The 21867-nt window shown below is 41.7% G+C and overlaps 2 protein-coding genes across 10 annotated transcripts; one reads left to right on the top strand and one right to left on the bottom strand.

Annotated features, from left to right (window-relative positions):
- Positions 1–1383: 1383 nt before the first annotated feature.
- On the bottom strand, positions 1384–12005 carry LOC136022749 (uncharacterized). Of its 4 annotated transcripts, XM_065696467.1 has the most exons (9): positions 11581–12005; positions 11203–11275; positions 10542–10695; positions 7572–7717; positions 7137–7313; positions 6877–6990; positions 4393–4479; positions 2659–2806; positions 1384–2223 (listed from the first exon to the last, which is right to left on the bottom strand). In XM_065696467.1, exons 1-9 carry the CDS (start codon positions 11598–11600, stop codon positions 2192–2194), a joined length of 951 nt encoding a protein of 316 aa, XP_065552539.1. In that variant the 5' UTR covers positions 11601–12005; the 3' UTR covers positions 1384–2191. The 4 variants fall into 4 exon arrangements, with proteins under 4 accessions (XP_065552539.1, XP_065552540.1, XP_065552538.1 ...); XM_065696468.1 differs by lacking the exon at positions 4393–4479; XM_065696466.1 differs by lacking the exon at positions 1384–2223 and having other exon boundaries at positions 2714–4479.
- Positions 11461–21754, top strand: SLC35E2B (solute carrier family 35 member E2B). 6 transcript variants are annotated; one of them, XM_065696461.1, is made up of 10 exons: positions 11461–11610; positions 13070–13299; positions 14867–15396; positions 15734–15869; positions 16011–16138; positions 16620–16740; positions 17060–17113; positions 17742–17814; positions 18000–18145; positions 18731–21754. In XM_065696461.1, exons 3-10 carry the CDS (start codon positions 15072–15074, stop codon positions 18975–18977), a joined length of 1230 nt encoding a protein of 409 aa, XP_065552533.1. In that variant the 5' UTR covers positions 11461–11610; positions 13070–13299; positions 14867–15071; the 3' UTR covers positions 18978–21754. The 6 variants fall into 6 exon arrangements, with proteins under 6 accessions (XP_065552533.1, XP_065552532.1, XP_065552534.1 ...); XM_065696460.1 differs by having other exon boundaries at positions 11461–11616; XM_065696462.1 differs by lacking the exon at positions 11461–11610 and adding an exon at positions 12157–12350.
- Positions 21755–21867: the final 113 nt, after the last annotated feature.

Genomic DNA, 21867 nt, shown 5'->3' with positions numbered 1-21867 from the left:
GGGTTGGTACATTGCCTCAGGGGACAGTAGCTTTTGTTTTCTAGGAATACACCTAAGGCTTTTTGAATGTCCATGTCTGATACCAGTCTTTTCTCCAAAGTTTCAAAATAAAAGCTGAATTTGCTGTGCAAGCTAAACCAGATCTTCTGTATAACCAGCTGGGCTACACTAACTGCTTGTTTGAAGGCCCAAGAGTAGAAAAGAGGAAAGAAAGAGGTCAGGGAGGTAATCTGCAATAATCTTTTGAATATTTGGATGCCCAGTATTTTAAGATTGAAAACATAATTTAAATGCCCACTGTAACCCTTGCCTCTGCCCATTGTGACCAAGTTCTAGACACTTCTTCCATGAAACTTCTGGCTAATGATTATGATTGAGTCTTCTTATGAGTCTTCTGATTTTTCTTAACAGAAAATGTGAAGTTGGTTGTCTGAACCAGTTGGTTGAATGACTGTGTACATCTAGGATTAGAGTGGCTGAACAACAAATCAAGCGCTTTAATTTAGAGTAGGCCAAAGATACTGTCTGCAGGTTATGGCGGGGTTGTGTATCAGGAAGTTTTCACAGATTAAGCTTAGTAGCTCTTACCTACAGAAGTGTTAACTTCAGGACCTTGTGAAAAGAACAGGCAGATTTCCACAGGAACTAAACAAGGCTTTAGTCAGGAGTAAGAATACTTTTCTGTGAAAATATGAAGGTTAATTCTTCAAGATATAACAATCGGTTTCTGCTTTTGAGGAGATAAATGTTTGAATGTAATCTCAACCTTTTCCCTTTTAATGATCGTTTCTGCCATCTCTTTACTATGAAGATAAAAAGCGTAGTACAACCTTGCTTTCTTCAGCTAATTTTGGCTAAATACAGGCTTACTTACAAGATCAAAGTGTTCCCTTACCAGTCCTGCTCTAGGGAAGACACGTTTGCTTGTTTTGGAAAAGGACTGAATATACTTTTAATTGCATTCCTTCATTTCAGTAACAATTCATAGTCACATTTTGATTTGTGGAATGAAGTCACAGTCATCAGCTGGTGCTCTGGTGCTTTCTTTTGACGTCAGCAGTGTGCAGCCTGACCATAGACATTTAACCTCTTCACACCTCCACTGTGCTATCTATAAAGTAGATCTGTTTCAGGTTTAGAAGATAAGGATGAGAAAAATACTTTCTTAATAGAAATTTTGAGATAATCCTTGTAAATTTCCTTAATAAACTGCAATCAACTACTTGAACTACTTTCTGAAGTGTACAGGCATTTGCAAATTAAAGATGTATGTGAAGAGGAATGTGATGGCAATGTTCAATGTTAATTGCTGTTCCATCCTCTTCCGCACCCAGTTTGTAAAGAGGCTTCCCACTGAACTCATGCTGTTGATAGGAGATATAATTATCCGTGTGCAAACTGTGCTTATACTTTATTAAAAAATAGCCAGTAAGTAGCTAAAGCTTTAAATGAATAAAATACCAAACTTTTAAATTACAATATTAAAGGCTTATTTTAACAGTCACAGTGGTGAATGAAATGGCACGTTGGTTAGATAAGCTATAGGGAGGCATGAGATTACATTGTGTAGTTTTCAGGTGTAGCTGGTATTTAAGAAAAATAAGTATTCTGAAGACAGATGAGGAAGAAGAGCCCCAGCCATTCTGCTGGGGTTAAGCCATCACACAGCTGTGGAGTCAGGGAATACAGCTGCCACCAAAGCAGCTTTGGGGCTTGACTTCTGCTCAGCAACGGATCTGAGGTAAGAAATGATGGTAGGACAATCCAGTTCCAGACTCAGGTTTGTAAGATGGTGTGCAAATTATTTTCATTATGTTTGCGTATATCCAGAAAACAGCATTTATATTAACATCAGTCTCACATGCATGTTGTGAACCTCCTGTGGTTACAAAGCAACACCAGGAAAACAAGGAGTGAAAGATGCATTGTCCTGTCAGCAGAACTTGCTGAATTGAGAGGATTACTGTTAATTTCCCGAGAGCACTTTGCTTTTTAAACCAAGTTATCAGCTGCACTGTTAAAGTTCCATAGCACAATATGAACCAAGAAATGTATAGACATTTTTCTGAGCAACTTCCTCTATCTCTATGAAAGAGACCCATTGTCTTACATCCCAAATGCAAGTACTTGATCAGACCTTCCCCTGCGATTTCACTCTGTAAGAGCTGCAGATAGGACACAAGTGGGATGCTCAGGAGTCGATCCTTCCATAGGAAGAAAACACTGTGGGAAGAAAGAAGATCAGTCAAGACCCAGTGCCTAGCAGCATTTATGTCCTTCATGTAAAAGTGTAGTTTAAGAATAGTGGCTCTCTAGGTCACTTTACTATCTCTCCTTTCATTATCGTAAGCCAGTTAATTTTACAGTGTGATAAAGAAGAAAAATTATATATATCTTACATAGAAGAGATTTTTCCACACAGGTCTTTTTTTTCTGGTTAGCAGCAATTCTTGCATAGGTTGACTATACCAGTTTTCTTCAGGGAGAAATCACATATATTTCATCCAAGCTTCTGAACTTTGTCACACTAGTAAATTTTAAGGCTGCACTAGTGACTGATATTATTAAGGATCTGCTTTGTTGCAATTATCTCTATTTTCCTGGCTCAACAAGCTCTACTTAATCTTCATAGTGAAGTGAAACTTCTCAAGTACTTACTTCTTTCTCTCAGCCCCTGCCCAAAGCTGCGGTAGACATGAATCAGTGCCCAAAACAAAACAGATTTTATTGCAACAGAAATGAAAGAGCCAATAATGAAAGCAGCTTCTAGGGTGTAAGAATTCCCTTTGCCCCACTCTCTTATCACCTGCAGGAAAACAGAGACATACAGCAATTAACACTTAGTGCCACAAAACGAAGCCATAAAATACAATCAACCCCTAAATCTGTGAAAGGAGTCACTAGATAGTATCTGGGGGGGGAAAAACCCATTCACTTTTAAACCATCTTGCTTTCCTGATGACATGATTCCCTGGCTGCAAACCGACAGGCTAAATGCATTATACCTTTTGATCTCTGCATCACTGAAGTCATATGAAACAGTATTGTGCCCAGATTGAACAAGCAATTAAACTGGAGATAAGGAAACCAGACTTCATTTTACATCTCAGTTTGTTTCTGCTGTAAAATACAGAATGGAGTTATGTTCCCTGGCTGTCATTGTACTGTTATTGTCATGTGTGTCTGTGGGGGACAGCTTCATGATGCCATTTTCATTCCCTGCTGGCCTGATTACTGTGCTTATGATGTTAGTAATTGCCTCACCTCTGATCTGACACAGAGAAAATGGCAAATTTTAATTAAAAGCAACAATATTTATATCCTGCAGCTATCTGCGGCACTGAAGAAGGATCACTGCTCCAACAGGGTTAATGATTATCAGGATGAGATTTAAAAAAAACACAGTTCTGACTCCTTTGATCTGTTAGCAAACCTAATAGTATATCCCAAATCAAGATACTAAAATAACTGGGTTTGGAGAAGAGACTATATTACAGATCTAGCACAGAGAAGTATTGCATTGCATGTCCATGTCCTCATTTGCTGGTCACTCTTGTGTGTTCATTATCATGCAGAAAAGGAAGGAGACTGAGCTACTTTAAAGTTGTTATGTTATTCTTATATCAGAAGCCATCCTCTGTACTTTTCTTCCTAACTGCAGTCCAAGTATAGCCATCAAAGACAGCATGTGGTCCTTCTGTGCTTTGCCAGATCAAACAGGCCCGTGAGTAATTGGAAGAGCCTGATTTGACTACATCTTTCAATAAATAAAACCCCAAAGACTGGATGGACTTTTATCAGTATCTGGAGATTATTTATGTGAAGAATGAAAAACACTGGCTCTTCTCAGCATTCAAACCCTTGCCATGATGAACAATCTGCCTTGCCCTTGCCCTTTTTCCTCACCTTCTTTCATATGTGCTGTGGGAGGTGCTGGGGTGTCCTAGTGATAAGTGCTTTATCACTATTACAGTGCCAAAAAAATGCCTAACACTGGAGTTTGTTTGGCTTACACTGTCTTTTGTTTTGGCTACAATCAGGATGGAGAGCTGGAGATGCTGCCTAAGAAATTCTTTCAAATATAATGACTTTAGGCCCTGCAGATGGTCAGATGCTCTGGCATCACTTCAGACCCCTTGCGAAGGAGGGGAGGCATTTTTTACGAGCTATGTATCTTCTACTGGAAGAGTCTGTGGTATCTTTCCCTAATCATTCTGGACACTTTGCCAGCTGCAGAGACTTCCAGAGCCTCTCCCTCTGACTAATCTCTTCAAGAGCACTTTGGCCTGGTTCCTGTGTTGAAAAGTTGATCCTGAAGGGGTAGAACATGCAGTAATGAAGAGGCCTCCTGCCTTGCTCCTTGTTACTGAGCAAGTAAGTTGGATGAATTACCGTGTAAAGCAGGTAGATGAGAAAAGCTACTTCAGGTATGTTCTGAGTCAGAAAAATCCACACTAGAGGCTTCAGTTCTTTTAAAATCTGTAAAATAAGATGAGGTATATACAGGTTTATAACTTGCTATATGTTCTATAAGGCTACATATAGTTGATTTTTCAATAGCGTTTGAAGTGTTGGTCTAGCTGAGCTCTCAGTTACAACTTTGCTCTCCACCTGCCTTCTCTACCTATGTTTTTAGCAAGGAATGTGGTCTCTGTTTTCCACTGATGTACACTTTATTTGGATTTGCTCAGACTTAAACTAACATTTTCATAGCTAACAGACTGATTTTTTTTCTCCACCTTTGTTTCTACCACAGAGAAGTCACTGAGAACCAAATGTGGGAGAAGCAAGAGGATTTAACTGTCAGGAAAACTTTGTTTCACAACAAACCTTGGGACTTTCCTGCAGGTAGCAGCTTGCAGCTCTCCTAAACTGGAAGGGCAGGTCTGAACAAAGGAAAGAAAACCAGCTGAGTCACTGGGAATGAAAGCAGTGATAGCACCACTGCTATGATAAGATTTGATGCATCTGATCAATCACAGATTCCCCCCTACACCAATACTGATCCTTCTGCAATGGTCAAGATGCAAACTTCTACAAAAGCATCAAGGGAATTATCCCTCCCGTAAGAGAGTTTGTTCTCTGCCACCTCTACTACTGTTTCCCATTTTCCATGGTACTGCATAGTGCTCCTCTTAGGATAAGACCAAAGTAAATGGGAGAGCACATACATAAACAGAATTAAAAATAATGGCATCAACCCAGAAATAAGGGCACACGAGGTTTAGCTCTGCTTTCAGGTACTGCAGTTACCAGAAACCACTGGGTACGAGGCATTTCCAAGTTTTCCCTTCTATTATGCTTATACTTTCTGGTGGATTATGTATATGTCCATAACTTTCTTACCCAATAACCTCACAGCAGGTGCAGCTTCTGAGAGCACCAAAATAGACTACAATGTGCGTTTCTTCACTGCTGCGTCACCTGCAAGAAGCTAATTGTGGAAAACTTGTCTGAACAGGGTAAGGAAAAGGAGTTGTTATTGTCACCCCTCTGTCAAGCTGTCTACATTCTCTAGAATCTTTTTTACCTTGGATGCAAAGCTACTAGACTTTCATGAAATGTATCCGCCTTTAAGTTGCTGTTGCCCTGCAGTGCTGCCACTTACTGAAAAATAATGCTATATTTAATAATTATGCATTTCCTATTTCTAGTTAGACATGAAGCTGTTAACTTCTTCTAGTAGATAAATCAGTAATGTACGTAGACAGGGTAAAAAGTAGCTTTCAAGTGGTTCTAACATGGGCAGTTTTGAGCAAAGGGCAAGAATATGTACTTATCCCTAGGACATTTACTACTTGAACTATTAAGAAATATGTTTGCTATTGCATAAGGAATATCTAGTATGTTAAAACAGAAGACTACCTAACTAAAGCACCTCTTTCTTAAAGTGTCTCTTTTAATACCTAAAGGCAGATCAAGGCAAAGCAAAGAATAGCAACTGGTCAGATCAACTTTGTTTCTGATGGTGGAAGAAAAGTAGCTGAAAGGTTTACATTGTAATACTATCAGGAAAAGAGACCTGGTTCTGATTCCTCCCTTCTTTCCACACGTGCTACAATAGATCCAGTATTTCACAAAAGTATGCAAGAAGCTCCTATTCACCTAACAATACCAATGTATTTGAAAAGCTCAGTGCTTGGTGCCAGCTCCATTTTTAGCAGGAAAAGCCATCAAAGTCAGGAATTTACCTGAATCGTAACCAACCAACCCCAAATCCCCCTAAACTCCTTCCTGCTAATAAAAGACTGACATATCTGATGCACTTTGGCCCTGCTTCTGTAATTGTTCTTGGAACAGAGCTCTCAAGATATCAGAGGAAGTTGTCTGGTTGGCAAAAGAAATCCTTATGTTAACCTGAAAACTGTCACTGACCTTGAAAGAAGCTGCCCCAGTAAAAGACCACTCATCTTTTTGGTCAGGTTTCCTAAGGAAAGGCCTATGCAGTCTCACTGTGTCTGTATATCCATCTTAACAATTTGGAGGAGTGTTGGCAGTTTCACCTAACCTTGTCAGAGAGGTAGAAATATTGAAGATACTGTGATCCTACAGGTTTCATTAAAGTAGGTGATCAAGGACTGAGAATAAAACAATGTCCCTGAGAAAGGAATGATGATAGTCTGATGTTTCAGCCTGTATGCTTAGTTGAGAGAAATAGATCTATAAGAAACCAGACTTCATTATGGTTGGTGCTCTTGTTTTCTGCTGGGATCCATTCTGGAGCCCTTCCAGTTAGCACTGTTATGTAGAATGGGACGGCTGTGCCTTCCCAGCCTGTGATAATTGCCCAGGGTGTAGTAGTCTCAGAAGTTGACTGTAGACTTGCTAGTCAACAAGAAGTTGACTTGTCAGTGTTGCTGTTAGCTTAACACTTACTGCGATGATGCTGATGGACACCTTCAGGCAGGCCCAAAGAACCCCTGTTGCTGATATGATGTTATGTAGAAGGGTGATCTCATGCAGGCTTATCAGAAGAACACACAAGCAGAGCTGAAGGAGAAGAGGCAAAGAATTGGTAAAATTACTGGTTTGAGACCATACAGCCCACCAAAAAATATCTGACACAAAGTAAACAGTCTTAAGATATTCTCAACAGGACAGAAAAAAAGAGAACCCAGGGGAAGAGAGATCTATACCTGTGCCTGAAGATCAAAGGTCAACATAGAGAAGCAGAGGTTCATCATGAAGTATTGTGACTGTAGGCTTTCCAGAGCACCCCCTACTCGAAAGGCCATCATGCTTTGACTCTGGATAAGGATGATGGCACAGATCACATCAAAGGAGCCAACCAGGAGGATCAGAATGAAGCGGGCCTGATGGGAGAGGGAAGTAAGGATGTGACTGGCCATGCAGTGAGTAAATTATTTGACATTCATGCTACTTTCAGATACTGTCATAAAGAAGCCCATAGAATAGATCAGAGAAGCAGAGTTGCAGTTGTGGGAGTGCACATTTTGTTACTCCATGATAGGAATAATTCAGCCTGATTTTTATATTATCAGGTATCTCACTTTTCTAAGATTTTCAAACCCAGAAAGTGGAGAAAAGTTAATTAAAAGAAGGAGACTAACCAGGAGTTTTGGCTTTTGCTCAGCAGAGAGAACTGTGAAGTTGACAATGGACCGAAACATCACTAGCAGGATGGAAAGAACAAAGACGATGAGCTCCTGGCGATTCTCCTGCAGGATTCCTCTAGTCACATAGTATACACAGAACACTGGGAAGCAGAAGAAAGGGCAGTTACCAGGTGAACACAGACTGCATGTGGTACAATTTTTCAGTGTGCTCAATCCAGATGACAAAATGGAAGTGTTAAAACTTGGGCTTCTCAGTCAAGTGTCATTATTCTTACCAAGAAGCCTGAATCACATATTTAAAATGAGTACTCCCCTGTGTTCAGCATGCAAAAAAAGCCATCTGTGCTATCCAAACTGACAGCTATGGGATGTTACTCCTAATACTCTATTGAACATTGTCTTAAATAGTGTATTTGAATTAAATGAAGCAACAGCATTTTTATTAAGAACTGTAATTGCATAATTCTCCCAGAGAAAGTAATTCAAGTGACTAACAAGCAATTTATTACTCGTACATATACCTTTACAGCATTGTTTGTGTGGTTCTGACCACTGTAAATAGCTTGTGTGTTGAACTGAACTTAACCTGGATTCCTAATAGTTTATTTCTATTGTGGAAGTTTTGAAACACCCCACCTGCAAACTATAGTCCAGAAAAGAACTGGTTCAGGAAAGTTCTGAGTTATGTTTTTGTAAAATACATTGCTATCATTGCTGAAGTCCACACTGTTTTGAGAAAGCTTAAATAAGGAAAAGGCTTTCCTTTCAGAAAAGCAGGAATCAGTTCTTTGTTCTTATCTAGGATGCTCCTGGAAACACTAGTTAATTCTTACCGTAAACAAAGTAACAATAGATTTATTTTTCCACAGGGCTACTTCCTTAATTCTGCACATAAATTCCCTTTTGCTAGGCTGGGACAAAGTACTATAGAGGTTTTCAAGGTAACATAATAACTTTAGTCTCTCTAAACAAACCTTCTAGTGAAAGAACTTCCTTTTGGTTTTTTTTCACTTTTATTAGCAGAGATTGAGAAAGCTGCAAATGATTGGGAAATCACAAAGCGCATCATGGGATTTTTTGGATGCTTATGACTTCAGGACAACCTGATAGATTTAAGTCAGCATTTCCTTGTTTTGCAAATTGAGCTCCTAAATCAGAGGAAGACTGTACAAGTAATTGGAAAATTCAAATTTTAATGAGCATTAAGGTTTTTTTAAAGATAGCAAATGCACATTTCTGAAGTCAAGGACATCCCCTTGGTTTTGGTAAGTTAAGGGTTTTCAACAAATTAAATCCCAGACCCTCTTTAAAGTAAGTATCTCAAGTGGTAAATCCAAGAAACTCTTACAGCCAGGGCCTCTATTTTTCTTTAAAGAGCTATCATCAGTTCTGTCAGTCTGTCTGCCCCATAGAAAACATGGGCTTTGCATGCTTATGGAGGTTAACTTACACATCTCAAAATCTCAAGGTAGGCAAATCATAGTTTTAACATGTTCAATGAATGATATTATCTTTACTAAAATGTTGAAACAACTTCTGTTTACATTAAAGCTTTGAAATCTGAAGCAACGTGTTAAAAAAACACATTAAATCTTCTTCCTAATTTAAACCAGAGGTTTGTGAGAGGGGTGCACATCCTCCTGCCTGTGTGTTGCAGCATAAAATACTAATCAATGGAAGGTAGGAGGGGGGAAAACAGACTAGCAAGCATGCTTTCAACTTGCCCATTTATAACATCACAGGATTCATCTGGTTTATTACAAAGGTTCTTCATTTTTCTTTGAAGCCCAAAACAGTGGTTGCTAACAAAACCAGTGCGTCAGAGGGGAGGTACCAATGGTCTGTTCTAATGTAGCAATTTGTGTTGGTAAGCTGAGTCCTGTGTGAAAAGCTGCTAATCAAAATTGTGTTTGGGGATAAAAGTATTATTTGGATGTGGCTAATTATAGAATCTAGAACAAATCTATTGTCTTTGTTCCCTCTGGATGAAAGCTGGGAAGCAATGACTGATTATGGTGAGTGTGCCCTGCTCTTTCCTACACTCCCAGTGTAGGAAGTACTCCCAGAGTCCATTCTTTTCTACACTGTTTTGGCCAGCAAGCCAACAGCCAAGACCTGCTAAAACCATTGAAGAGGACTCCCTAAAATACTTATAGATGTACTTATCTTAATGATAAGTTTCATTTCTACTTAATGCAAATGGACGCAGGAATATGAACATCAGTTTCTATTGAAGCTCTAATGGGAAATATCGAAGGAAGTCTGGCTTTTCTTTCCAGTAGGACAATAATGATCAGACAAAAAGAATGCTTAAAAAAAACACGGTCCTTATTCTCTTTTATTAAAATACTTCAGGCAAAGCAACATCCTTGCAGGAACTTAACACAGAGAGAAGACTTGATGTTATCTTTTTCAGATCAAGCTATGTATGACTGGTTTCTTGCCATGTAAGAAGGTGCCTTGAAGCTAACTACAGCTCTGTATTATCATGGCTCATGTCAGAAGATGTATGCTCTGTGACAAGCCTTGGAGCTTGGATATCTTTGAATTCCCCAGCATATTATGGCACAGACATTAAAATGGAAAATGGTAAGCTCTGAACATTCAGTATGTTTTACATGAAGTGACAGTGGTCTGAAAGCAAAATCATTGCCACATCTGCCTGAGGAAAGGCCAGTGAGAAAGCAAATTATAGGAGAACTTCCTAAAACCTAAGTATTTCTTCGTACTATTCACACATGAATCTACTGTGAATGACACCACATCTGTTAATGGTCCTTTCACTAAAATACCACTGGGAAAAGCCACAGTGGGAAAAGCATCTAGCTTCTTAGTGCTGAGCTATAGAAGATTCTATGTGGAATGCATCAGGCCAAATGGACTGAAATAAGAAACTTTAGTTGCTTGATTGCTACCTTGGGGGAAAATGTATTTGTTTTAAAATACAAACAGTGTGTTTCTTACCAACTCCAATTAACTGAATAAGAGAAATGGTGAAATCTTCCTCAGTCTGTCGAACAAGTGTCTCTACGGTTAGCCCTATGACACTCAGCAGAGACAAGATAGTGACACAGAAGTAGATCTTCACAGGAAATGAGAGCTCTGAACAAGGCTTTATCTGTAAAGGAAGAACATTCTTGAACATGTAATGCAGTACAAACTAGTTGCTGTTCCTAAAAAGATGGCACCAGGCCAGCAAAGCCTGCTTTGCTTCCATGTGAGGCTGGTTCATGGAAAAAGGAACTGGAGTTGCTGGGAGCTTGGGTTGAGCCACCGCTCCATTGGGATCATTCAGCATTGGATTGCTGTGCTTTTCATGGACATCAGGAATGCTGCTTTCTGCACGTGCAGGAGCTTTTAGTGAGTTACGTGTTGGCTATTGGAAATCACAGGTTTATTATTATTAAACAGGTCTATTTAAGGAAAACCAGCTGGTTTTGAGAACACGGCAGTGCTCGAATCGCTGCACGGTTGGACCGAGGCACCAACAGCCCCGTGGCTATTTGATAACACAATTTTAACGGGCATAAACCCCGTTTGTCCTCATGTCCCCGACTTCTTTCGGACTCACGGGTCGGCTTTACCGGGGGGGAAGCAAACGGTCACCGCGGGACGGCGTACTCACTGGGCCACAGGGCGTGGGGATGAGCTGCCGGTGCCGGGGGGTGAGGTTCGGCTGGGGGGGGGCTGCGCTGCCGCTGCAGAGGACAGAAACCGGGAATTGGGAATGGGAACGGGAACAGGAACGGGAATGGGAACGGGAAAGGGAACGATCACCGGCACTGCCCGTCCCGACTGCAAGGACCACTTGCTCCCTCACAAGTGGGCCGTACCAACCGGAGGAGGGGGCGGAGAAGCAGCCCAGGCCCCTCCCCTCTCCGGCCCACGCCCTCCCGGGTAACGGGGCGGGGGAGCGCCGAGAGCCACCCTCTGTCAGAGCTTGGTTCCGCCCAGCCTCCCCTCCCTCTGCCGCCGATGGCGCTCCGCGGGCTCCCGCCGCTACCTGTCCTCGGCGCCCTCCATGGCCGCTCCGGTAACGGTAACGGGACCTACATGGCTGCGGCGGCCAAGCGCGGGTTCCGGGCAGCGCCCGCACTTCCGGGGCAGGCCGGGCGAGCGCGGGACGTCACTTCCCCGTCCCGGGCAGCGGGATGTGCCGCGCCGTTTTGCCCCGCGCCTCGGTGCGCTCCTCAGGCGGAGCGGCCTGGCCGGTGCTTCTCGCTGGGCTCGCTGTGAGGCGCGGGCCTCGAGGGAAGCGCCTGGCGGAGCCGTGTGTGGGCTCCGCCGGCTGCACCTGGAGCTGCGTCCTCTGTAACCTCCCTTCCTTTGTGCTTACTGTTCTTTTGTGGTGGTTTTCTCCCCAAAATGGCGCCCCGTTGTCCTCACGTCGCGACAGGGCAGCAAACGGCTGCTGTGACAAAGGGGCCCAGGCCCCAGCTCCGTTCCCGGCGAAGGGTGGCCGCCGGCGAGGCGCTTTGTCCGCCGGGGCTGCTGCCTCCCGGCAGCGCGCCCGGTCCATCCATCACCCGTCCCCGCAGCTCGGCCCTGGGGGCGGTGCGCGGCGAGGGCGCTGCCCGAGGCTGGGGGAGCTCCGCCCGGAGGGACCGGGCGCGCCGGGGCTTTGGCAGCGGCCCCTCCGGCAGCGGTGCCCGGCTCTTGGGAGGGAGCACCGGGGCCGGGCTGTGCTGCGGGGGGAGGTCCTCAACCCGAGTGTTGTCTCGGCTGCGGCCCGCCCGGAGCAGGGGGGGATCGGTGCCGCTTCATGCAAAGGAGGTGCGCTCTGCAGAGTCCTTGAGCCGGAAAGTCGGCTCTGAAGGTCGAGGTACAGCACCGCTCCCGGGAGGGGATCTGAACCGCCGTGAAGCCGCTCTCCCGTTCGGGATGCTCGGCCGGCCCCGAAGGCTGCGGGATATGGAACACCCGCGAGTCTGCCCGGTACCCGGTCCGATGAGCGCAGGGAAGGGTTTAGGACTGAGTGACTGGAAGTACAGCTGGACTGCGAGAAAGTACTAACCTATTTTTTAGCATACTTTTTATTTTATTTTTCACTTTAAGACCCGTTTTAGTGACAAGGTAATGGGGAATGGCATTAAACTGACAGAGGGGAGATTTAGATTAGTTATTGGAAAAATTCTACCCTGTGAGGGTGCTGAGGCGCTGGCACAGGGTGCCCAGAGAAGCTGTGGCTGCCCCATCCCTGGCAGTGTTCAAAGCCCTCTAAAGCAAGCTGCTCTAGTGGAAGGTGTCCCTGCCTGTGGCAGGGGGTTGGCATTGGATGAGCTTCTTAATTTTCGATAATTTCTTTAAAAACAGGGTTAAATCTTCAGTTTCTTATGAGAAGGAAGTTTAAGTGAATAGCATTATGAGGTTTTTTGACATGTGTCGGTGATAATCACATTGAAACAATTCAATAGAGTTGGGTTTATCTCTTGCCAAGCTTATTCTCCTTATTTTTCCACTTTTTTAATACAACATTCTTATTGCTAACATAGTTAACGTTGGAGAAGATACAAGGAAGAGTGCAAAACACGCTGCATGCTGCTGTTCTTTTGAGCTGCAAGACTGATTCTGTGTGTGTCATCCAAGAACCAACCACTGCCACGTTTTCATCTATTGGTAAACATCAGCTGCTGGTTGGTCTTAAGGGAGGATGACTGAATTAGTTCCAGATGGAGAACTCTTTCAGCTCACTTAAGATCTTCCAGTTGATTTCAGACAGCAGGTCAGTAATTTAAGTGTGTAGTTTTGTTCTTTTTTGCTGTTGTGCTTCCTGCCATGTGTGGTATCAGCGCTATCAAATATGATACCAGTGCTGCTGAGGGTGGGAGTTTCATTGTGCATAAGTGCTTTTGGTTTTAACTGAGTAGCAGAAAGAGAAAAAGTATTACAAAATTGTTATAACTGTTCTGAATGTAGAGGGCTTTTAATACAAGTATATGGTTTTAACATGAGTGTGTCAGAGGGTCCTGTACCTCAGCACGCTGCTGGCTTGATTTCCTGGTAAAATGGCAAGAAATTAAGGGGATAGGGGTGGAAACCTTCTGTGCATGGCTGGAATACCACAAACAGAACCGGAGGGATGGAAAATTTCAGTGTAGAGTAGCTGCTGTTTAGGAAATCAAAACTGAAGCACTATGTTTAACTCTTTAGTGCAATTTATGATTTATTTCGAGATGTTGTATCCTGTTCACATGCTGACAAAATCAGCAGCAGCTCTTGTTATAGCTCTTGTATTTTTGCTTGCCATTGATTATTTCTTGTGCTGCCACTGTATGATGCACTGTAGTGCTATGATCTCATTTCAGGCAGCTTTTCCAAGACGTCCAGTGATCCCCCTCCAGTGATTACTTTTTAACTGCATAACATCCTCCATCTTGTTTATCCAGCAAATTTCCTTCTGGATAAAAGTATTTCAAGTGTAGTTTCTCCTAGTGTGTATTTGTTGATGAGCAGAAGAGGTCCTGTCCATCCATTCTCATCTGACTCATCCTGTTTTGTTTTGCTCCTAAAACATAGACTGCAAAATAGGAAGCAGGAAAGCCAATGGTGTGTTTTAGTGTTGTAGATAAGGTGCTTACATGCAATTTCTTTCTTTCTTAATGTGGACTTTGAATCTGTTAGTATTATGATACCAACTAACATTACATCACTTAAGAATAAAGGTCACTGTATGTTTTTGTTAGTCCCTGTGCTCTTCTGCTGTAACTGGTCATACTTCAGGTAATTTACAAAAGGAGAAACCTGTGGTTGCAAATGATTTGATGCCTTTTCCTGTCAGATCTTTTAAAAAGGCTTTAAGATTTATTGCAAATACTAATATTGAATTGCAAGCTCACATTTACCAGGATAACTGTGGTTATGATTACTAGAAGTTACAGTCCTTGATTATTGACTCCAGTTGATAACAGGTCAGTTAGTGCTAAGGGAACAGGCTCCTGCCCAGATCTTCTGGGTTGTGAAGATTTTTCTGTTGAGTGGTTATAAGAAGACCTTAGACTGAGACCAAAGAAACTGTAGAATCTTGAAGAGGAGCTCGTTATAATTGAAAATGCTGTGTTGACATGTGAAGTCTTCTGTGTGCATGCTATTTTAGATCTCCCTTATCTAAGTTCATGCTTAGTCTTGGGATCATATTAGGAGTGCAAACTCCAGTCTGACAGACAAGCTTTTTTTTAGCTTTTGTAAACTGCAGCTGAAATGTGGTATCTTTGCTGCCTCAGGGATTTCAGATGTCACTATGTTCAGAGCTACATGCTTTTTTACTTCTTTCTCTGTTTTTTTCATTCTAGGCAGAAAAAAATGGAATAGACCACGCAAAGCAGCATGTGAAGTTCATCTTTATGCAAGATGTAATTTGGAGGACCAAGTACACCTCTTCAGGCCATGGAAGATGAAACACTGAGCACATGATAGTTTTGTTTCATCCAAGTGCTATTCTGTGCTAAGTCAATGTCGGCTTGTATTAAGGACAAATACTGATTTCTTCAGGTCAGCATGTCGACTGTGACAAGTGCTCAGACACCAGAGGAACCTAATCCTCCCCCCCTTGAAGAAAAGCCAAAGGGAAAATCACTATTTCATTTGGGTTCACTCTTTGCCAACAGGAGTGAAAAGTTTGTAATTGCTAGGAGTGACAGTGTGCCAGAGGAGAACGTGCTGAAAATAACCATCACAGAGACCACGGTCATTGAGTCGGACTTGGGCATCTGGAATTCTCATGCTCTCATCTACCTCACTTTGTGGTTTTTCTTCAGCTTTTGCACCCTTTTTCTTAACAAATACATTCTTTCATTACTGGAAGGAGAGCCCAGCATGCTAGGTAACCCTATCTCTGTTACACTTTAATTCCAGTAAGATATTTGACAATACCCCTTCCTCCAATATAAAATTGAGGGACGAAATGGTTCAACTGAAGTGAAAAAGACCTAGTTAAGAGGTGTGGGTTGGATCTTGGGGCTGGGAACTCAAGAGTTGTGATCTCAGCCTGTGAAGGGGAATCTGACACTGTCCTTTCCTCCGCTTCCTGAAAGATGGTGTCTGAGAGCTAAGAGCCATAAAGCAAAATGCATTTTTTTTCTGTGTTGGAGGGTAGTGTGGGTTTTTACAGAAAATAAAATCTTGTGAATTACGCTTTTTTCCCTTTCATCTTTCTTCAGGTGCTGTTCAGATGCTTTCAACCACCTTCATCGGCTGTATCAAAATGTTTGTTCCATGCTGCTTATATCAACACAAAACACGCATCTCTTATCCACCCAATTTCATCATGATAATGCTGTTTGTTGGATTAATGAGGTAAGTGGGTAAATAATTCCTAGAGAACATTCTTCTGAACCTAAAGAAATTATAATGCAATTCTTTTTTATTCTAGATGTCTAAGAGTAGCTCTTAAAGCATTTTTTTTTCTGCTTCATTTCATGTGGTGTTCCACTCCAGATTTGCAACAGTTGTCTTGGGTCTTGTCAGCTTGAAGAATGTGGCAGTTTCATTTGCAGAAACTGTGAAAAGCTCTGCACCTATTTTTACTGTTATCATGTCTCGGATGATACTGGGGGAATACACTGGTGAGTACTTCACATCGAAATGTGATTTCCACTTGCAGTCTCATGCTCTTTGCTTTAAGAGATTTTGCTTCTTACAAGATGTAAGTCATAGAAGTAATATAGAAGCCATGTATAGATTGCTTTCTGATGCACATGGCAGAAGGCTGGAATGAGCAAGAGGAAGAAGAGTTAATTCAGACACAGAATAAACAGGGAGACTGTAAATTTTTTCCTGTCATTTGGTGAAAAAAGATCCCTTTTCTTTCTCCAAGGGAGATTTATCAGTAAGCACATGTCCATGTTGTTTTCAAGAGCACCCTGCTCTTGTCTAAGATCTCTACTTTAGAACCTCTGTGCTTTAAAATTCAGGCGCATAAGTTGCTTGCTCTTTCAACTAAGAAATTAAGGTGGAATTTAAGCTTTCAAAAACTACAGTATCTGGTACCTGTAACTGGAAGTACATGAATTAAACTCAGATTTCAATTTTTCCTTTCCTTTGCAGGATTGCTGGTTAATCTCTCCCTGATTCCTGTTATGGGTGGGCTAGCTCTGTGTACAGCTACTGAAATCAGTTTCAACATTCTAGGTTTCTCAGCGGCTTTATCTACTAATATCATGGACTGGTAAGACAGTGATAGTTTCACATTGTAGAATAAAAGATATTTTTTAAATATAAGCAACAAGTGTTTTCTAGTTGTGTTTGTAAACTACATAAAAATGAAAGTATTTAAAGTTATTTTAACAGAAGGTATTCTCTATCATATCTGCTGGCATTAATGAGATTAAAAAATAGTACAACTCTTAGTTTAAAGAAGTTAGACCAAACTTCTTTCTGTAGTTGTATAATGTGTGGAAGCTTATCTACCCGTGTAAGTGAAACAACTTTCTGATTATATGTCCTAACTAAAATACAGGTAAATGGTGTTTGTTTGTGTTTTCCAGTTTGCAAAATGTCTTTTCCAAAAAACTACTCAGTGGAGATAAATACAGATTTTCGTAAGTATTAAAAATATTTCAGGGTTGCTTATAGATGGAATCTGGGCTGCATAAGAAACCACGTCTTTATGATTATAGTGCACCAAGATTTTCTTAGACTGTTTACAGACTGTTTACCTAAATCATTTTATCAAGGAAATAAAACTCCCCTATCCTCAGATCCCACTGCAGTAGGTTTGAGTTTCATAGCTGACTAAACCTCTCAGCATTCCCACAGCGAGTTATCTTTGCACAGAAATAACTCAGTACTCTGTTATCGTAAACCACCCCTTAATGTTATTAGGCTTTGGAAATGAACTTAAGAACTCACCTCATGTTTTAACTATGAAACATGAGCCAGGAGTCAAAAACTTGTGGTAAAATACACCTATAGCTATATGTATGTATTTTAACACAGGATAAAGTGCTAGTTTTGGTCTTGAAGGCATGTGCCTTTTATCTTCATCTCAGCCAACACAAAAAGCAAACACTATCTTTGCAGGAGACTGCTAAATTGATTGTCCCCAAAGCTTGGTAAATGACATTTATTACTTTTGATACCTGTAAATACAATAATGATGCAGCTTTCTTCAGCTCTAAGAAAGAGGAACCTTTTAATCGTTTAATCATTGTTTCTTTCCCTTTGCAGAGCGCCAGAGCTTCAGTTCTACACAAGTGCTGCTGCAGTGGTTATGCTTATTCCAGCCTGGATATTTTTCATGGTAACATAGATTTATGTTTTCTTTTTTTTTACTTGTGAGCAGAATGTGCGACTGGGGTTAGGTTTTGTTTTCCTGATATTTAACTGTAAAACTCTCTGCTTATAATAATAATGAGTTGAATGGGAAATCACTTTTAGATTTGCTTATAAACTAAACTCTTGAATTTCTCTTTTTTTGTTGTTCAGGATGTGCCTGTGATTGGGAAAAGTGGGAGGAGTTTCAGCTACAACCAGGATATTGTCATACTTCTCTTAATAGATGGCGTCTTGTTCCACCTACAAAGTGTTACAGCCTATGCCCTGATGGGAAAAATTTCTCCTGTGACTTTCAGGTAAAACTGTTCCTTTATTTTCTCTTTTTCTTGCTTAGTATTTCTCTTGAGAACTAGGCAGTAAAAGTATTATGCAAAGAAAGAAATAATGGAAATGCATAAATGCATCAAGTGAAGAAGAAAACTTTTCACATCTGGATGGCAATGCTTTGTGATTTGCTCGCTCGCCCTCTGTGAGGAGAGCAGCATTTGAGCCATGCTATTTTGCTTATGGAACTCTATTCAGGTTTAACAGCCGTTCCTTAAAGCTGGTTAATGAGGAACCCTAGATCCAACATTGAAGCTGCCATTTGCTTCAGTACAAAATACGAGCAATTACTTCTGTCTTCCTTTTTTTTCTGAAGCATGACACATCTCAAGCTGTATTTATTGAATGATGTGTAATTTAAAGGCAGCTTCCACCTACATTGTCGGATATCAGCAGCTTTGTCAGGTTGCTGCACAATTCTGATTCAGTAATTGCTCTTCTGTATGGCTAGCCCTAGGGCCTCTGGGGTAATCCTACTTCTAAACTCTGAAAGTCTTAAACTTGTATGTGGGATATGAGAGCTTTCTTTGGCCTTAATTTCTGTATTCCTTTTCCAGTGTTGCCAGTACTGTGAAGCATGCACTGTCGATCTGGCTAAGTATTATTGTGTTTGGTAACAAAATCACAAGCCTCTCAGCCATTGGGACTGTTCTAGTGATAATTGGAGTTCTACTATATAACAAGGCAAAGCAGCATCAGCAAGAGACTATACACAGCCTGGCAGCTGCAGCCCCACAGTCTGCCCAATGTACAGCTGAAGATACTGAGCCACTGATTTCCAAGGATTTGGAACCGTATGAGTAGTGTGGCCACTTTCTTCCAACCTAGCATAACTCAGAAGAAGGAACTCTTCCTGAAAGTGGTTGTTTCTTCAACTGTTGATTCTGATTCAGTACCTTTGAGTTCATGGCAGGTCAAGCCTGAGACTTGAAGCAGTGAGAAAACAATGGGAAGAATCCAGTAAGCCTGGATATACTGAGAAACTGGTGGACCAAACAGAGGACCTAATGTCATATAACGTGGTAAATGTGGGCTCTATTTTCTGTCTTTGACTGCGAGTAACATACAAGCCTGTATTAAAGAAAGAACGTCAGTGTCTTGTGGGAAAACCATTCCTTTCTCCCTCCCCATCAAAATACTGTGAAAACATAGACCCATCACTGTAATTTACTTACTTGCAGTGGAATGAGATTGGTACATAATTGATATTTCTAGTTGGGTGTTACTCTACGTTGCCTGTACCCTCCATCATTTGTGTGCATCATAGAGCTGGAAGAAGGAAGCCCCTACTCTCCCAACAAGTGACTTACTCTGGTATACGTTTAGTTGAAGGGAACTCTAGCAATGAGTCCATGCCCCAAAGCAGTGACGAGCAGCTATTTCTGACCACAAAGCTAGGAATGAAAAGTGATTTTTCTACTGAACTATAACATGGAAATATTGCACCCTGATTGCATTGACAATATTGAAATGCAAGTGTACACACCTATACCTACACTGTATAAATGGAGTGTGGAATTCAATATCTGCTGTTGCTTAGAGGTAACAAACACTGAAAAATTCTGGTGACAAAGGAAGCAGGATCTCTGTATTTCCATAAGAAACCATTTTCCTCTTTTAATTTCTTGCATTTTATTGTGTATTTCTGTTATGAGGAAATATTTTGGTGTTATTTCTAAAAGTGCAAAAAAATGCTGCCTTTTAGAAACTCAGGGTTATAATTGTGATCTATGTGCAAACTGTTTCTGTCATTTCTGCTTATGTAAAGAATCTCAGAGCTATCTGTGACACAGATGCAAGAGGAGTCACTAAAGGGAGGAACATTAACCAGAAACTGAGGCTGATCTTAGTTTCTACTGCTCCTAAGTTTTCTTTTTGAAGGAAATTCTGTTTTGTGGTAGATGGAAGATTAACGGTTAACTTTTCTTTAAGAAAAACCTTAAGTATTAGCAATTAGTTTTGGAAAAACAAAGCACAAAACCAGTCAAATGAACTTTTTGGTGACAAAACTAACAACTAAAATGACCTGCTTCTTCGTAATTGCCACTTTTCTGACTGCAGCATGGAGTTAAATGCATGGATAAAGTGGTCTTTATGGGAAAAACAGTTTCTAATGGGAAGTTACCACTGGAGTTCCTGCAGAGTCTTAAGCTCAAGCTTAACATTTCCACCTGTGAAACGTTGTTAGCTGTAGCAAGCTGTTCCTGTGGGAGCAGAAATGTGTTCCTAGAGAGTCTCTGAAGAAGCCTGTCTTCAATATTGTGTGCTTGTTTTGGTTTAGCCTACTTCAGGTCACATTCCTGTGACTGGTTCCCTGCGGCGTATCCCTGGAGATTTAAGCGGGAGTGAGATGTCAGATGTTTTTCATCATTGTGTATGTGATGTCTGTGGATATTTTGTTTCTTCCTATTCCTATCACTTTAGTAAAAGCTGTGGACTGTGGGGTGGAGCTCTGTGGTTTGTCTTGTAGTTACGCTTTCAAAACTCTCCCTGTAGCTGGCAGAAAACAGAGTGGTTTGCATCAGATTCCTCCTCTTGCTGGAAGTGAAAGAGAAGTGGTTTCCGGGTTACCCTGCCCCATTCTCATGTAAACCCCTTCACCGACTGATGGAGCTTCATTTTGAAAGCTCACAGGCTTTTGCCTTTCCTATTGTGGAGAACTTTGTGTGACCCTAGCAGCTGAGAGGATTTTAACTTGTTATTTCTGACACACGTCCAAGCTCTTAGTGGCTCGTTGAGCCCCACCTGTTCTGTGGCAGCACAATAATCCTCTTTTACATGGAGTTTGTTTGTGCAGGGTTGATCTTATGTACTTTTCTATGCAGTATCGTTGGTCTTTATTTTTATTACATTAAACAAACCAACCTCTTTATTGTCCCACTTCTCAGACCTTTCCTTGCTCCAGTCATATGAGGCATTCTCTGTTGCTGTTGTTCATATTGGGTAAATGAGGGTTTCTGTTCTTTGCAGTATTACACCCCAGGTACCTGCCTTCCCGTTGCTTTGCACGATGGCAGCAGCGCTGCCTGATTTCTTCTGAAAAACAGTCTCTTGGAATGCTCTTGGAATTCTTTCAGTGTCAGTTCTTGCAGCCTTACCCAGCACTGAGCCAGGAGCTGCAGCTATGTGAGTTATTTGGTTTACATTTGTCAAGTGCATTCTCATAGGAACAGCACCTCCTCCTTAAACTGTGAATTCCTGAAGAATTCCTCACTAAGCAGCAGCCTTGCAAATGTACAGTGACTTGCAGCAGCCAATGCTTCTGAAATGGCATTGTTTCCCAGCTGACATGATGGCTGGATAATAAAGTAGCTGTGTGTGATGATCTTTTCTATGGCATGTTGTGTGGTAACCTCTGGTCATCCTTAAATCACCTCACCCCATTCACGATGAGCGTGTTCAGTAGGTTAATTCAGTTCTGTCTTCATACTCTCAACTGACTTTCCTGTGTAGGAGTTGCCCTTCTCGCACTGAATGTAAATTGTCCCTTGTGTTGCCATTCTGTGACGTGTTTAAACGACCGTTGGAACCTTGCGTTATTCAAACGAGTAATAAAGGTTAGCTCTGGTTTCTCTCTGTAATTACACGGTGATCCGATGGGGTGACGCGGGTGGCGCCGGTTCCCCCCTCCCCGCCGCCCCGGTGCGTGTGTCTCGGGGCGCGGCCGATAGCTCGTTAATTACGGTACCAGCTC

This window comes from Lathamus discolor, chromosome 16 (genome assembly GCF_037157495.1).
Source record: "Lathamus discolor isolate bLatDis1 chromosome 16, bLatDis1.hap1, whole genome shotgun sequence".
Taxonomy (NCBI): Eukaryota; Metazoa; Chordata; class Aves; order Psittaciformes; family Psittacidae; genus Lathamus; species Lathamus discolor.
This window is presented reverse-complemented; position numbering and strand designations above follow the sequence as displayed.